Source organism: Apostichopus japonicus, chromosome 22 (assembly GCF_037975245.1).
Source record: "Apostichopus japonicus isolate 1M-3 chromosome 22, ASM3797524v1, whole genome shotgun sequence".
Taxonomy (NCBI): Eukaryota; Metazoa; Echinodermata; class Holothuroidea; order Aspidochirotida; family Stichopodidae; genus Apostichopus; species Apostichopus japonicus.
In genome coordinates this window covers 1,162,803-1,180,861 of record NC_092582.1, presented here as the reverse complement: position 1 = coordinate 1,180,861, position 18,059 = coordinate 1,162,803, and the positions used below count along the sequence as shown (strand labels likewise).

General features: G+C 40.1%; 1 protein-coding gene across 6 annotated transcripts in view; it reads left to right on the top strand.

Moving 5' to 3' along the window:
- The first annotated feature begins 1,385 nt into the window (after positions 1-1,385).
- Positions 1,386-18,059, top strand: part of LOC139964063 (protein lev-9-like) — a 37,597-nt gene continuing 20,923 nt past the window's right edge. Inside the window, exons 1-8 of one of the 6 annotated variants that reach the window (XM_071965416.1) lie at positions 1,386-1,656; positions 3,787-3,921; positions 4,952-5,125; positions 5,752-5,892; positions 6,832-7,035; positions 16,205-16,375; positions 16,659-16,832; positions 17,578-17,751. In XM_071965416.1, the coding sequence (XP_071821517.1) occupies positions 1,602-1,656; positions 3,787-3,921; positions 4,952-5,125; positions 5,752-5,892; positions 6,832-7,035; positions 16,205-16,375; positions 16,659-16,832; positions 17,578-17,751 (1,228 nt within the window). In that variant the 5' untranslated portion in view covers positions 1,386-1,601. The remainder of the gene's footprint in view (positions 1,657-3,786; positions 3,922-4,951; positions 5,126-5,751; positions 5,893-6,831; positions 7,036-16,204; positions 16,376-16,658; positions 16,833-17,577; positions 17,752-18,059) is intronic. The other 5 variants (XM_071965414.1, XM_071965413.1, XM_071965415.1 and 2 more) reach the window with 5 other exon arrangements.

The window sequence follows — 18,059 nt, the reverse complement described above, 5'->3', positions numbered from 1 at the left end:
AATGAAAATTTAGGAGTTCTCGACTAATACCACTTTTCAGAAAAAGTCATGATTTCTGGACAAACCGCGAACTTTCCCGACGACCATCGCTGTGGCAGACGGCAAATAACTTCTTAAAGATGGGAGGTGGTATATAGGTGAAGGGATTGCTACACCCACACCCCTCTTAAAGTGCATGGCACGTCTTTTCTTGGGGGCGTGCTTAAGAAATCTGTCCTTTCTATATACCACCACACTATACCTTCCTCTATGTAGGTGTTCCATTGTCCTTGAATGTGAGTAGGGCTCAATGTGTCCCCCTCTCCATTGTCAACTTTCATGGTTGGTGAATAGTGAATACACTGCTGTGTCAGAATCTAGGATCACAAAATGTGTGAATGTTTACTTCATTCACCGTTTCTGAGGTACTGGTAATGAAATGTAGTATGTACAACGACATGTATGTACAGTACTAATTAAACCGGTGCAAATCTCTACAATGTGACCTGTCATTCTTCATTTTTTTTCATTCGAGTGTTTAAAGTACCGATATCACTCTTATTCTATCGAATAATTACGTTTTGTGACCTTATTTTAAGAAAAAAGGTTTTCCATTTGCAAATGAATTTATGTTGTCTCTTGACATTTTTCCTCACCGCAGCACCATATATAGTGTTGTGTATATAGGGGGGGGGGGGGGGCGATGTTCAGCGAAGCCCTTTAATATCTTTGTAATACTTCCTGATGTGTAACCTTTTAACCTCTAAAAGTGAAAAACGCAATACTAACGGAAACTCAGAAGGTTAAAACACACGATTACACTTTATCGTTCAAGAGTAGGCTATAATACCTACCTACATAAACAGTTACACAAAGGGTGATCTTGTGGGACTTCCCCTTTGTCTATACCTTCTTGTTTCTTTAATCCCAAAGTATAAAGACAAATTATGACATTTTAGACAACAAAAAAATGTATAATGTCTTGTCGTTCATACCAGAGGATTGCCAATGGGAAGGGGATTTGAGAAGGAATGTGAGGTAAGGTGGAGGGGTCGGTTAGTTAGTATATGCCTATATATGATACACAATTTTAGTGGCGTGTAAATTGATCGGTTAAGCGTGTGCTATGTCGAAGCGGAGACAGGTGCAGTAGAAATAATGTCCATGTTCCCCCTTTCGACGGTACAGTATTACCGTACTGTGGCATACTGACACACTGGGATGGGACAGGAACATCGAAGGAACGATGGGGGGGGGGGGGGTGGTGGGGGGGTGGGAGAAGGGATGGTCTCTTATGGTCTTATTTATGACTGCTACGCATATCATGGAAGACACTGTCTTACCGTTATCATGGAATTCAATTGAAACGTATACAAGAACGTAATGTGACACCAACTATTTAACGAAACAGTCACTTTTAGCTTCCGGTTTCATGGCAAGTTTGTCCATCCTGTTTTCAGAGATCTAACTGTTTTGCTTGTTTAATAGTATTCATTTCTACCACAGACTATAACCTGGAGTACTGCTTCCTTTTAAGTTATTCACCCAATTCAAGTTCCCAGTACACAAGCACGTGTTAGGCTATATAGCTGTTGGACGCAAATCATCTGGCTGTGTTCAAAATGAATTTATCAAAATGCTGCTTCTTCTTCATTGTGCTTTTCACTGGTTCGGTTGGTGAGTAAATGTAGTAACAGGCTAACTAGTGACGTCCACGGTCTGCCTTTACAGGATAGTCTGGTATTTTATAATAAGTAAACGGTCTGCCTTTGCAGGACAGTCTTAGCTATATATGTCAAGTCAACAGTCTGCCTTCGCAGTCTAGCATACACACTACGTCAACGGTCTATCTTCATATAGGGCAGTCTAGCATAAGTAAATGGTATGCCTTTGCAGGACAGTTTAGGATATATATGTCAAGTCAACAGTCTGCCTTCGCTGGGTAGTCTAGCATATATGTGTGTGTATATTTACGTGTTATATTTACGCAGTATGGGTAAGGAATGATTAATACACATACACCATTGATAGTCAAGTCATACTTGGTTTGCTTTATCATACCAAATCCATCAGTGTTAGTTGCAACCAGAAACTTTGCGCCCACAGATAAGTCGTTGGAATTGCTTGTAAGTTTTAACCTTTCATTAGTCGTTCTTCCGATTTTGACTAATTTGTTCAAGTTATCCTAAAAATATACCTGAAGGATTTCAAAACATTTATTCCTCCTCCCTTCCTTTAAAGAAAACATGTTGGCGTAGCACCATCTGAAGTCCATAGGTGTATATTTAGAACAAACCCTAACGGAGGACCTGCTTTTGTGGCGATATCAAATTCATACTACTGTACCACCAGGCAGGTATTACCTCTCTGGTATAACTCTGTCGGGATTATGATTTTAACTTAATCCAACTAAAATTAAAGGCTCTCTTAAAATTAAAGGCTACTAATTGGACAGCAATCCCTGCGTATAGCTCCAGTAAACTACAAGATCAAACTAACCAACGAGAGGCGAAACTATTATGAATTTAGATTTAATTTAGAGTAAACTTTGAAGTGTCGAGGAAGTACCCTGAGGAAATATGCCAATAATTATTTGGATTTATATAACTTAGGATGGTATGTGCCTCCTCTCTAACATCGCCCCCCCCCCCCCCCGTCCACAATCTCCTCAGAACAGAAGCTCATCTTGGCCATTGGTCGAAACTGTGCATTTTCTTATCATACATGTGAACATGACAATGATACGATATAGTAGCCTTTATTTCAACCGTCAAAAAACAGTGTCCTTTTTCAGGAAGCTAAACCCGCGAAGTTGTTCCTTGCTAAAACCGAGTAATTTTATGGTAAGGCCTAGGAAAAAACAGCACTGTGTTTATGGAAAAGTCTCCAATATAAGATATCGATATGGTAGCATTTGTTTAATCGTCAAAAAACAGTGTCCTATTTCAGGAAGCTTAACCCGCGGAGCTGTTTCCTGCTAAAACCGAGTAGTTTTATGATAAGGCCTAGGTAAAACCCAGCACTGTCTTTATGCATGGAAAAGTCTCCACACTCAGTTGCAAAGATAAACAACAGACGACATTCATGCTTGCTTCGATTTCCTGTTGAGTTTAAAGGTGAAGTAACGTCTATACTATTTAGTCTACATTGTATTCCGATGTACGCGGTAACATACAGCTGCATCGTTATCATCCTACATGGGTTTGGGGCAATATCGTTTGGGACGGTACTTTTGATAACCTTTAAAACTTCCGAGGCTCATCAAGTTAGGTGGCTGGACTCAGTATAGCACACAAACAATTATATCGTAGTCATTTTTCATGACTTTTATGGCCTCAAATTAAATGTGTTAAATGTTTGTCAAGGACTACGTGTGGTGTTGACTGTCATAGAAGGTCGCTACGTATGCTGTTGATATAAAATATTATATAAAATGGTGGAGTATTGGAATTATAAAATAATTGATTACAATTATAACCTTGTAGCCTATAACCTTATAGCCTATAAATTACGAACACAATGTGCAATTTAGCAATGTAGCAGTTAGAGGAACATTATAGATTTAGTCTTATTTAGATATTTAAATGAACCAAAATTGTTAGATAACTGCTAATCCACTAAAGAGACTGTGTAAGGCAGGATCTTCTTCAGTTCTTCAGAGGCTTCAGCCTCTGAACAAGATCCTGCTAAGATCGAAACGTCTAGCTCACTTACTTCAATAGTTTTAGATATTATCAAATACTGTTTCTTTACAGTCCTGCTGATGAGGTTATAATATTTAATAGGCATGTACAAACTTATTTACAGCGCAACAATCATGTCCTACTCGAAATGTAACCGCAACCTGTACCGACAAAAGCTGTGCAGATACACGGACATGTAGAAAAGTCGGTAGAACTTGTCAGTGCGTCGACAATTGTGGCTGGTCCTGTGTGAGGATAGGTAAGATTGACTTTTTTCAATGTCGTTCCTGTCGAGCCGTACGGCCCGCACCTTACTTATAACAGCAGAGCAGGCACCACACTTAAGTTTTCATTAAATCAGCCTGACAATATGAACTTATGTTTGTATCGATGAACGGGAGAGAGAGAGAGAGAGAGAGAGAGAGGTGGAGAGAGAGGTGGAGGTGTGGAGAGGTGGAGATACGAGTTGCCGGGACGTTCTTAGTTCAGATGAAACAGGGACGTACAGCTACGGGGAAGGGGAGGCTTTCTCACCCAATAATTGGCTTAAATCTTTAAATAAAGTTGGAAAATAGATGTTCAGAAACGTGATAGTTGGAATTTTTTTTATCTATGCAACATCTTTTCAAGTAATTTAAGATGATAGCACTCTTGACAGAATAATTCTGATTTCTGAGTCTATAATATTAGGCGATTTCTAATATTTCTAATTTTAGGTTGACATGATTACAATATTTGACGAAATATTAACCCACATCTTGTTTATATCTTGTACAACACCCCTCCTTACGAATCCACCCAGTTCAAAATTATGATTCTAGTTGGAATATTGATATTCTACCCTCCACCCTACCCCCCCCCCCCCGCCAACCTCGCAATCACAAGAACCCAGAAACGTCCCGGAGATGTCATCTTCGTGTTCCATGGAGGTTATATCTCTATTTGTACCATATACTTGGTGATTTGAGGTTGTTATCTTCTATGAACTGAAAACATTTTGCTGCCTTAGTAATCATAGGCTTACGATTTAGTCCACTCGTGTCCCAGACATGTATGCATTATCCAGTCAGTGACCTACGTATAGGTGCAAAATAAAACTTTCTATTTAACGTGACATGTTCTCTGCGTCCTATGCTGTTTCATTGTATAATCAAATAACGTTACATAGGAATGGACGTAACTTTAAAGCAAAACATTAATAATCGTTTTCTATGAACGGTTAAGTATTTACTGTTATTTAAAAGCTCTGAACTCCCTTCCATGCCTAACGGACAACTTTCTCTGTGTAGGTTGTGAATTTTTCGAAGCCCCGGAGAATGGTAATGTTATCTACGACCCTGTAAACAGAACAGTTGGTTCAACTGCGACTTTCTCTTGCTCTTCTGGATACGTACTAAGTGGTAACGCCAGTCTGGAGTGTCTAGAAACCAAAGAGTGGAACGCCACCAATGATGTTTCTTGTGGTAAGGGCATCGACCTTGATGACAGGGCCAGGTGCTAATAAAGAATGTTATAGAGGAAGGGTGTTTTCTGGGGGTCGGTGAAGGCGATTCTGAAGGTTGTGCTAATAATCCCCTTGATCTATGTGTGAGTCTGAAAAGGGGTTTATATCCATTGGAGTGGCTAGCCTATTTCCAGACTGAAAGTTAACATTCCGACTGACGATCGAGGTGGGGGTGAGTGGGGAGACACATGAATCCCTTACCACTTTGCATTACCTGAAACAAATTCGGTTACTTAAGAATTAGACCTAAGATGAAAGAAAAAAATGTATGAATATTTCTTGCCATGATCGAAGTGACTCAAAGTCACAATATAACTCAGAGTAATTTCCTGAGGTAAGTATAGTGCAAAGGCGTAAAGATCGCCGTGTATATATGAATCTCATTTTCCCAACGCTTTATAAATCCTTCTCTTGTGCGTGGGTATAGGTCAAACGTATTGATTTCGCGTTTTTCTTTCCAAACCCCAGGATGTTGCTTACAGCACCAATGGGAGATTTTCACATCTTTCAAATGTGTAACTCTAAGTTTATATCTAAAGCTATTAAATAATTCTCAGTCGATTCTAACGATAATTAATATTTTAGTTGCAGAATGCAATAGAGACGAAACACAGGTTACGGTACTCCGTCGAACATGTATGAAGACATGTGTAACCGCTGGCGACTGTTTACGCGGCAGACCCTGTGTGTGCGATGGCGTCTGTGGATTGTCATGTATTCCGACAGGTAAGTCTAGTCATAAATATTTTCAGTAGCAACAACACATTTTTGCATAAGTCGAGATGCACAAACTCCATCATTACCAATAGCCTATGCGTGTTAATATGGTGATGATCAGCTTAATATAGCTACACAAAACCAGTAAGAAAAACATCTCATTTTATATGCGCCCTGCATGAAAAGAATTGAGCAAGTTTAAAAGTCACATCAATGAGTCCGAAGTGTTTCTGTGTTATTCTTTAAGTTGTTTAGATCCTTAAACTTGGTACTGTTGTCAAACTGTGTTCAAAAGTAATCAGTAGGCAACGGCATGGAAATGGACACCCCATCTGAATCATTGATATGAGTTTGACCGCTGCCGCTATGATAGGTATCGTTCATCTTATCCAACATGGAAAAGACGGGTTTGGTATATGCTCGTGGTGGATAAAAGAACAAATTCCTGCCATAACCTCTTCTCACATAACTACATCAACCTATATGCTATTATAAATACTGCACCAGCATTGAAGTCCATCGGCCTTTCGGTTTCAAGCAGACTGTAGTTGATTCTATCTGATCCCTGCATATAAATGTACTGGAGGCGGGATATCGCACTTCCTACATATTTAATGTCCTCCTCACAACACTAGTGGTGGAGGCTAACTGAAACTTGGTGCGTTATTGTGCAAATGACATGAGAGGTAGGGGGGCTTTCCAGTTATGGGTTGGGGGTCAACGTAACATGTTATATGTGTGCGATAATATAGCCTACGCCTTTCACGAACTCCTATAAACCGCAAGGCAGATGGACTTAAAACCTGGAGTGTGTATGCATATGATGTAGTGTTTCTATATGACGTTATAGGGATAGCGGTCAGTGATCAAACGTGGTAAGGTATACATGGAAGTTGATTCAACTTAGTTCTCTGACTTTTAGTTTTCAATTCTCTTTTCACAATTAAGCACGAGTGAACTACTGTGATGTAACCCTAGTTCAAGTAGATAATACAGTTGTCACCTTAGATCCTGCAACATTAGTATTTGGGACAGTTGCAACGATCTCGTGTTCTCCCGGCCATCTACCTATCGGTGGAACAAGAGAAATTCAGCGAAGCTGTTTGGGCAATGGTGACTGGAGTGATGGATCGCTGACGTGTATACCTAGTGGTGAGTAAAATCTGGGAATCATTTCGTGAGCCTGGCTACACTTCAGAATGGTTAAACACCTGCTATAGTGAAAGCCCCGAACCCCGACCGTGACATTGTACTTTTATCCAAAAAACTTTGCACCATTCGAAGGGATCGAACGAAACGGAAAATCAAACCAATGACATGGTGTCCGGTCTTTGTTACTGATTAGGTTGAATTAAAACAATGTTACGCATGCGTGGTCAGAGTGTTCACTGTTCCATTCATAACTGTACTATGTAGTTTACGTAATCACGATGTCTAGCACCATTAGCTAATGTCCATGTGTGTCTCTCACTGTGACGTTCCTACAGCGTAGAGAGAGAGAGACAGTCGTCAGTATGGAAAACCATTTTAACATTTAATCGGGAATTTTAGATATCTTAAATTGTTTCTTATTTTAGATATCTAAAATTCTATTTCAGATATCTGAAATTGAATTCGAGATATCTAAAATAGATTTCGAGATATCCGAAATTAAATTCGAGATATCTGAAATTGAATTCGAGATATCTGAAATTTTATTTCAGATATCTGAAATTGAATTCGAGATATCTGAAATTGAATTCAAGATATCTGCAATTCTCATTCGAGATATCTGAAACTGAATTCGAGATATCTGCAATTGAATTCCAGATATCTGAAATGCATATGCAGAATTTCCCGATTAAATGTTAAACTGGCACGAATGGAAACCCATTTTAACATTAAATCGGTAATTTTCAGATATCTGAAATTAAATTCAAGATATCTGTAATTGAATTCGAGATATCTGAAATTCTATATCAGATATCTGAAATTGAATTCGAGATATCTGAAATTCTATTTCAGATATCTGAAATAGAATTGCAGATATCTTGAATTCAATTTCAGATTTCTCGAATTTAACTTCGGATATCTCGAATTCAATTTCGGATATCTCGAATTCAATTTCAGATATCTGAAATTCTGTGGTATTTCGAGATATCTGAAATTCTCTGGTATTTCGAGATATCTGAAATTGAATTTAAGATATCTGCAATTATTTGTAGATATCTTAAATAAATTGGAGATATCTGTAATTTAATTTGAGATATCTGAAATTATTTCGAGATATCTGAAATTCCTTATTAAATGTTAAAACGACTTTCCATACGTCCGAAGGACACATTTCACAACTATCCTCCAGTCCTTAGTTGATTCACCTGCACTGGGTCTAGCGAAAATTGTTCAGTGTGTAGTCTACGTTGGTCTTCAGTAATATCACGTATACAGGTCAGGACAGTTGCCTATGTGCATCCAATCAATAGTTTAATCTGGTCGTTGTATTTGTAATAAAATGTTTTCGTTAAATTTTCGTACACTTGATCTCTGCAATAGGTCAAAATATTGGCAAAATAGAACGGTATTGTGTGCTTATTTTCTTCAAAATACTACTGAAAGTTTAACAGACCGACGAGATTGAACGCATAATGCGGCTTTACTATCATATGACCAGAATACCTATAGAACAGTTTCACGAACTGGTAACGGGTGCACAGTGTGGTACTTGTCTCCCTACATTGGTTAGCTAATATCACATGTGGTGTATGTTCTATCGTATCTCGCTATCCTCTCGCACCCAGGATCACTGATCATAACCCTAACCCTTACCCCAGGATCACTTATGTTCATTTTAAACGTAACAACGACGTAATCTGCACTCAAGGGAGCTGATATGGATAGTTGACGTTGTTTGCTTGCTCGTGCTTATATATATAGCTGGGGCGTATCCAGGATATTCTAACCCGGGGGGCGCGTATTACTATCTAAGCGGAGCGCCACCATAGGTTGGCGCGGAGCGTACAAGAAAATTTCTGGTTTTGATAGCCCCTAGATCACCGGAAATGGCACTTCTCGGGCTTGAAAATGACCAACCAGATGTACACTTTTGCCTGAGAACCAAGTATTTCCCAATAGTTTTTTTTCCATCCATAACATTTTTGAAGATTGTCACCAGTCACACATCATGTTCGACCTCATTGCATGTCCTGTGGATCATTGCTTTTGTAGGTATATATATCCGAAAGTCCCACTTTTCAAGGTTTAAAGCCCATTATTTGTTCAGAATTTGAAAATTCACATTTCTCGTAAAGAAAATCACTTCAAAACATATACATAATGTTGCACAAAATTCAATCTATGGACAACCAATATAGAAAAACCTCCTTCAACCCCTAACAGACAGGACAAAATTGCTACGAGTAGAGGAAAGTATGATGAAGAATGTTGGTTAGGAAATTGTCGAATTCAGACACAGTTAATTTATTGGTGTACAAATATTACAACCTCTTATAACGGCTATTATAAAACTTCGTTGAAGGAAATGAAAAATACCAGATATTTCCGATATCAGATATTTCGAAACCGAACACTACACGCATAGGCGAAGGAGGCGGGGGCTGCAGGCCCCCCCCCCAACCAAACTTTTTCCCCTGAAAATTCGGGCAATATGCTGAGAATTTTTCGGGCACCTACTGAGAGAAAAATAAATAGCAATGATGTAGCTTAAGGAAATGAATAGTTAAAAATGATCTCCTTGGTAATTAAAATAATGTTCTAAGCTTGGCCGACTAATTCGCCGTTACTACTGTAAAAGAGAGTTTTGACATAATTGGACCTGTATGCTTTTTCTCCATCTACATAAGACATTTCGTTGTTTACATTAGCATCCGGCGGTACACTGCGCAACTTTCACAGACCGTACGGTACACGATGCCATGCGATGTAATGACCGATGCTTGCTTAAATGATATTGACATTAACATGTTGAACGCGCGTATTTTTCGGGCAAGTCGTTACAGCCCCCAAATCCAATTGGGCTCCTACGCCTTTGACTACACACATAGACAGTTTTGAGGCTGTTCATTTTTCAACATGCATTTTCATGCTCACTGATATGATGTGATGTCTGCTCTTTGCTTTACAAATTCGAACAGGCGTGTAGCGAGTAATTTGCCAAAGGAGGGGCGAAGCCTGTAGGCAAACTATCTAAGCGAAGCGCCACCATGAGTTGGCGCGAAGCGTACAAGAAAATGTTGGCCGAAAATGCCTCCCAGATCGCTGGAAATGACACTTTCCAGGCCTTGTAAGTTGCATCTAAGCATTGTCTATTTTGAAATTACTAGCGATATCATAAAGAAAATTTGCTCGGGGGGAGGGGGGCGGTCGCCCCCTTCCCGAAATGCGTCATGTTCCCCGACGACTCGGTCGAGTTCAAGACCAGCCACAGTTGGTTCCATTGCACAATTGTTTAAGGCGTCCATACATACACACGCGTTATGATAGACCTTATGTAGTATATATATATAGATACATTAGTGAGAGAGGAAAAATGGAAACGTCAAAATGGAGTTGTCGGTGTAAGGGGAAGGGTGAGGCGCACGTCCCCTCCGTAATCTTCGATCTGTCACTGGCTACCCTGTGTATATAATAGGGATCAGCGCTGTAATTATGACTGTTCCTCTTTCTCTTCCCAAGGTCTTCTTCTTCTTCTTCTCCTTCTCCTTCTCCTTCTCCTTCTCCTTCTCCTTCTCCTTCTCCTTCTCCTTCTCCTTCTCCTTCTCCTTCTCCTTCTCCTTCTCCTTCTCCTTCTCCTTCTCCTTCTCCTTCTCCTTCTCCTTCTCCTTCTCCTTCTCCTTCTCCTCCTCCTCCTCCTCCTCCTCCTCCTCCTCCTCCTCCTCCTCCTCCTCCTCCTCCTCCTCCTCCTCCTCCCTTCCTTCACCTCCCTTCCTTCCTCTCCTTCCTCCTCATTTCCCCCTCTTTTCCCCCTCTTTTCCCCTCTTTTCCTCTCTCCTCTTTTCCTTACCCGGGGGGCGCGCCCCCCTAACGCCTGCCCTGGATACGCGCCTGTATAGGTTCAATTTTCACTTCAACTATATTTCAACCATTGTAACATATATAACAGTATAAACAAGATTACATGGCTACATACCTTAACAATGGCGTAGCCAGGATTTTTTTCAGTGAGGAGGGGGGGGGGGGAGATGGGGGGGCTTGACCATTTCCTGGGAGGGCGTCTTGTTAGTATCTAAGCGGAGCGCCACCATGAGTTGGCGCGCGTAGCGTACCCAAAAATTTTAGTAAATGCCTCCTAGATCATCGGAAATGACCCTTCCCAGGCCTTGTAAGCAGGGGCGTGATCCGATTTGAAACGTGGGGCGGGGGGGGGGGGGACGTAATCGATTCGAGTATTCCGGCCGCAAGTACTATCTAAGCGGAGCGCCACCATCAGTTGGCGCGCGGCGTCACAAGAAAATTTCAGATTTCAATACCTGCCAGATCGTTGGAGATGGCACTTGCCAGGCTGGAAAGCAGCTATCTAGTTGCATGATTTCGGGAGAAAATTACAAATTCGTCACTGCAATAAAGTAATTCATGCGGCCTTAATTTTTGGTGGATTATTTCTGTTATTAGTGATTCCAATTGACATGAACATTAGAACCCAGTGCAAGTTGACAAATGATGCGGCAAACTGGAAACCCCAGCGCCATTTTGCCCTTTATTTCAGGATAGAATACCCCTCATTTGTTCGAACCCATGACAACTAACAATCTGTGCATAAATTTACTTCGAAATGGGCACATTTTATTGCACCAAGTCGGTCAAGGAATGACCCCAGGGCCTCAGATATAGGCCATGAAGTGCCATGACTTCTTGAACTAGTTGTACTTAGGCTCCGGCCGCAACGTTATCCCCACACAGCTTGTGGTTTCAATCTCAAGTTTCGTTCGTCGCGACAAACAGACAAAGTTGCAGGTCATACAGATGTGAAAATCTCGGTTTCTCGGTTGACGCTGATGCTTGTAAGCTGTTCTAAAGTTTTCTCAACAACCTTTATTTTGAGATCCCATGTCTTTATATGGTCATCAAATAGTTTAGTGAAATAGAAAGAAAAAAAACAGTCTGGTAAGTAACTTTGAAATATTGTAATATTGTGACGAGCCCGGATCCTCCGATAGTAATACTATATCGGGACTCGCGATAGAAAGGTACTGGGGTTATCCTGATGCCGTATTTATGCTTCTTCATGAGATGTCTCGAACGAGAGAAAACAATGAGTTCACAGAAAAACAAGTTGACGAGATAGGATTTGATTAGTGATTCGGTATAATTTCGTTTCTGTCGATTCTCTTACAAATAAAACAAAATTACAATGATATGACTCCGTCAATTACGCAATTAGAAGGAGTGATGAAATGGTGACGAAGCAATGACGAAGCGACGAACTGATGACGGAGTGATAAACTTGCGGGACCCATGCCCCCTTTTATACCTTACTTCTATAAAATCCCTCTGCACACAATCAGAAGGCAGCCAATAACCTGACCATCCTGTATTAACTTAACGATACAAAAATAAGTGCGCTGGCACTGATCTGCCCTGATTGGTTGGGAGTTGGAAGTCCACCCCTTTCTATGGAAACTTCCATACCACGTGAGAAGAACTTTCTCGAATGTTCTACAGACACAATGGAATCTATTTTGGGAAAAGGCCCTGTAACAAGATTCAATAAGATAGTTAAAACTTCTCGTGGGAAAACTGAATCCATGACCTAGATAAATATATAAGGGGCATGTAAGGTGTCTCGATGGAGTGTTTCGGGAACATCAAAGAGGCAGTATTACTATTTCATAACAATATCATGACAAATCTTTTGTGAGTTTGACACCGGCATTGACATTTTTCGACAAATCTGCAAATTGCGCGTGGAAAATAAGGAAAGATTGACTGGGCTTTCAGCCAAGTAACCAGTGGCGTAGGAAGGTACTTTTGAGTGGGGGGGGGGTCCGAAGACTGATGGCCGGCCTGGGGGAGGGGTCTAAGGGGTCTAAGGGGAGGGGGAGGGGGTGATTTTTTTGCATTTCCAGGTGGCCTCAGATGCAATTTGGTGCAATATAGCACACTTCAACACGCACTCCATTTTGTAAAGAATATTGCATTTTCACCTGGCCTTAGATGCAATTTGGTGCTTCAAATGAGATTTTTTTCTCATTTGGAAATGAAAAAGGGGTTTTCTGACTTGCGAAGCGGGGGGGGGGGGGCGGAACGATACTTCCGCCCCCCATATTTTTCACTAGGGGGGGCTGGCGCCCCCAGCCCCCCGGTTCCTACGCCCTTGCAAGAAACATACTGAATGACCGAACTATATGTCAAACTAACATCAAAGATTGCGTCTGAAACATTATTAGGATGATAGACTGATTCTCAACCTGAGCGATAGTATTGTCTCTTTCCTTGATTTTTTTTTTTGCGGTTATAAGCGCATCAGGGTACGTCCCAGAAGTGAAAACCCGGCCTATGCGCTATGTCACGTCCGGTTTTTCAGCAACTATAGCCTACTGCCGGTCCGCGGTCGAAGGGTCGTTTATGAATGGTCATCATTGAGATTCGATACCATTCAGACCAATGATATATTTTTCGCACATGTAATTTTTTTCGACACCCAAAATCCCAGTGGGAGTCCGACTTGGGGGCGACACGCTGTCACAACTTCCGTGGGATAAAACAAAATGGCACCTTCTAGCGCCCCCTCTGTTGCGACCCCGGGTTTTTCCTTTGGCCTTCAAAGCCGATAAAAATAAAATTTTAGATAGATTCAGGGAAGTAAACTCAAAAGACTACTGAGAGGTTTCTGAAAGTTAACAAAACGATATATTTACAACGATACGATCTCTACTGATTTGTACAAGGATTATTGGTACTAGAAATTTGGAATATTACAGACAGATTTTACAATATTATACGGCCGTTAAATTTTTAAAAGATTACTTAACTTATCTTACGCGGCGCGTGCCGGCTCTCGGTTCCTTTCGTAGCTGTTCTGACCTCCTTGCGTCACCAACAACGATGTCGGAAGTCTCCCTCGTAGGCTGGTATCCCGTGACTTGGTCAGGAGCAAAACCGTTCCCCGCTGGTCCAATTCGACTCAACGTTTGTATCCCAAGGATGGCTTCCTCCTGGGTGAACTCCGAAAAACTGTGCCGAAGTCACGCCTGTCCCGGTTAAACGACGCACCAATCTAATAAACAGTCTACCGGTTCCTTCGTCCGTCCCCTCGATAATTAATCTTTTATCTCAGATGAATTTCTTCTCACAATAGATCGGAAAACTAAACTCCTCCTCACCGAAAATATCTCTTCTTATATATAGCCGGGTTTAATCTCCCGAAAGTTCTTTTCCCGGAATCCTGACGGAAAAACATCGAGAATCATCCATGTCTCGAAGATACGACTGATAGTTCAACGTTCATTGGTCGACGATATCCGGTCACCTGCTAAAAATTACTTCCCGTATGTTCTGGAAATTTGTACTGGCTAATACCGAATAGCGCCATCATTTATCGTCGCTTCGAGAAAAAACGCAGAAGTTGTCAGTCACGACGAGTGACCTACTTATCACCCTGACCAGCATATACTGAATACACGTACAACGAATAAAGTCGTTCGTGACACACGCTTTCACGCTGTCGCCCCCACCACGCCCCCCCTCCCCCTTGGCTACGCCACTGTACCTTAATAATGATACAAGGAATAACAAATACAGGTTAAAGATATACAGAAAGGTCGAGGAGATTCACTGGAAAGCTGAGAGCTTGTTTTTGTGAGAAGCTTGTATAGCTCCAAACAATAGCACGATTGGAGAGAAAAATGTAGAACATGAGTATTATAAATAGTGAGGAGGACTTTTGGAGGAAGGAAATGACTTATTACCTCGACCCATTTAAAACTTTACTGCAGGTCATATCATTGAGGATATTACAAAGTCAATGGCAGCCGATACTTATGCCAAGGAAGGTGGTGCAATCAGAAAAAGGGATTAACTCAATTTGGATCATTATGTCGCTGTTTTGGTCAATGTGCCTTTTGATTTGGCTTGAATAAAACAGCTGTTGAATTTGGACCTTTAAATGTACTTTGTTCGCTATAATAAATATATTATTGAGTATCACGTGATTACGCGTGTACCGAATAGAGAAAACAAACATAACAAAATGTTTGATGTTATATTTTCCCCTATATGTTTCAATGTACCACCAGTTGTTAAAACTAATGGAAATGGTGTAAAGGCGGTTAAATTATGAAAATGTTGAAAAACGAAACAAAACGGTTTTCGTTATAAGAGCTAGATCACGCCTAGGTGTGAGTTTAGTCATGAATATGCATCACTTAACAGCGACGGTATCAGCGGTGTAACACATGCATACTACTCAATTTTTAGTTTTAGATTCAAAGTTTGAGTTAAAATGTTGAATTGTTAGCTACCCGACATGATGTGTAATCCATAGGCTCTTGCGGGCTTCTCCCACATTCGTAGTCGCTAACTGACACATAGCCTGATTGTATTTATTCATGGTCCGTCAGCGGTTTTCCTTACTGATAATGGTAATGCATTGATAATGTTTGCATGGTCCGGTTGTAGTACAAAAAGTAAGTCAGTGTTCCACCAATCAGCTTCATCGAACGTCATTTAAAACTTTAGTTAACTATCACTGTTAGTAGGAGTAGTGGCCTAGTCAGAGACCTAGTTCTAATAAAGTTACGCTCGTAGGCATATATGCAGAGAGAGATGGTGAAGATGACTGAAGGTCTGTGATACCAAGTGTAATATTACGTGTTACCATGCAAACTTATTTCTGTTGTCACTGGTCTGCTAGTTGCGTCGTCGATCAGCTGTTGTTAGAGCAAGGACAGCTTCATTTGTGATGTATATGCAATACACACCGTTCTCTGATTAAGCACTGCCTAACATCTTCTGTCTTTAGCGGTTGAATCTTTTAACACTTTAGATCATTACGTATTATCAATTAGTAATTTCATTATTAATTATTAAAATAACGTTTTTGCTAAATTAACTTTTTTTTTTTTAAATGAGCAGTTTTTATGTATTTCCTTTTTCGAAACAAAACGGAATAGCTTTATGTTCCGAGAAGTCATCATGATCATAGCTATGGAAGACAAGAACGAATAAAGTAGTAAAATGTAGCTGCGATACATGCAAGTTGAGCCAACGCTCGGTACCCCAGAAATTCAAATTCAGTCCTTGCATAGTTAACATTTGCGTTACAACATTTCAGACATATATGAATAGTAAGCTTCTTCTTAATCTGCTTTGTTCTTTTTTTTTAAAGATGCCTGCCGAAATCCACCAGAGATTGAAAACGCATCTCATGATGTTAAACTGTATTACGCTAATGGTGAATCCTTGCGTTACTCGTGTAATTCCGGATACGCATCGGGCTCTAACTCTTATCTGCGATGTGTTGATGGGAATTGGTCAGAGGCTAACATTCGTTGTATAGGTATTTAAGCCATTCTTTTTCGCGTTTGATATTCAATTTTACCAAACCTGACAACTGACACTGGTTTCAAATAAGTATTATATGTAAAACACAAATAAGATTTTTAAAATATTTAAAGTCTTGTAGCTTCCTGGGAGACGAGGCCTTTATTGTGCTAAACACTATCATTCTGAATATGAATTGCACTTTAACGAAATCTGGTAGACCTTTGCTCTTCAGTAATTCTACTTCTATGGACTCATTGAAATGTGATGGAAAGTACTACTGATATTCTCTATTTCAGGAAAAAGTTGTGGACATCCGGGCGACATTGATAACGGATATTTTATAGGGAGAGTATATTCATTTCCAAACAGTGTGACGTATGAGTGCAATGAAGGCTTCGAGCTAAATGGCCGACCCACCAGAAACTGCCAAACAACTCAAGAATGGGACGGAATCGCACCAAGTTGTAGTCGTAAGTGCGTGGTTCCCTTTCAATGGGAAATAATTGAAATGGAAGTGAAAATTTATTTCATAATGCTTGAAGCAAAGGTATGAATTTTAGTAATTTATTTAGAGTAAGAATTTATATATTATTATTATATAAGTATGTTATATATATTTTAAGACAAAACAACAGCAACAACGTTATGTCATACTTCCCGTACCGGGCAATAAATAAAAAGTCTGATTACTTTATTCATAGATTCGAAAGGACGTTAATCGAAGAAGAAAACATGGTATTTGTAACAAATTTCGTGAAAAGATATGTTTTAGACTTATGTCAATTCATTTAATCCATTCGATTTATAGTTAGAGTCACTAATGAGCAATAACTCATATAAGTATATTTATATGTAACCATATGTGGTGCGAAGTGTATCACATTGGCTTGTGCGTAAGGGGGGGGGGGAGGGTGGCGGAGGGGCAGCCCCATCTTCATAGTATGTTGAGGTTTTATTGACATTAAATCGGGTAAAAGGGTAAGTCCCTCCTCCGGGTCCAGGATGCCCTTTCATAAAGGTGAATACTATTACCTAAATCAGTAAGGCGAATAAGAATCCCACAGACTTGAACTCAATAATACATCATGTTCCAGGTAGTCACGCCAGTAAAATACTCACTGAAATTTTCAGTGTAAAGATTGACTGATTTAATCTATAAATTTTAGCGTTTACATGCACAATATTTTGATTGTTATTTTATATTTTTTATATCAGCTGTACAATGTTCACCGCCTGATGCAACAGAAAACGGTCGCAAAGATGGTTCTGGAACTGATTATAATGATAGAGTGAGCTTTTCGTGTGATCAAGGATTTAGCCTTCATGGGGAGTCTGTCCTCATTTGCCAGGGTGATGGAACGTGGAGCGCAGATGTACCTGAATGCACGGGTGAGTTTTATTTGTGACGATCAGCTTCTAACGCAAGTTTTAACGGGCGGGGACCGGAAAACAGACTCGGTTGGGGGCGGGGGGAAGGAGTCGAGTTCTCTTGAAAAGTATTTCATGGAAAACTTAGACTTATGGTTTCTGACTGGTGGTTTCTCTTTACCCGAATCTGAAAGTGGCAAGTGATTATTGCATTATATATATATATATATATATATATATATATACATATATATATATATATATATATATATATATATATATATATATATATATATATATATATATATATATATATATATAGGCCTAAT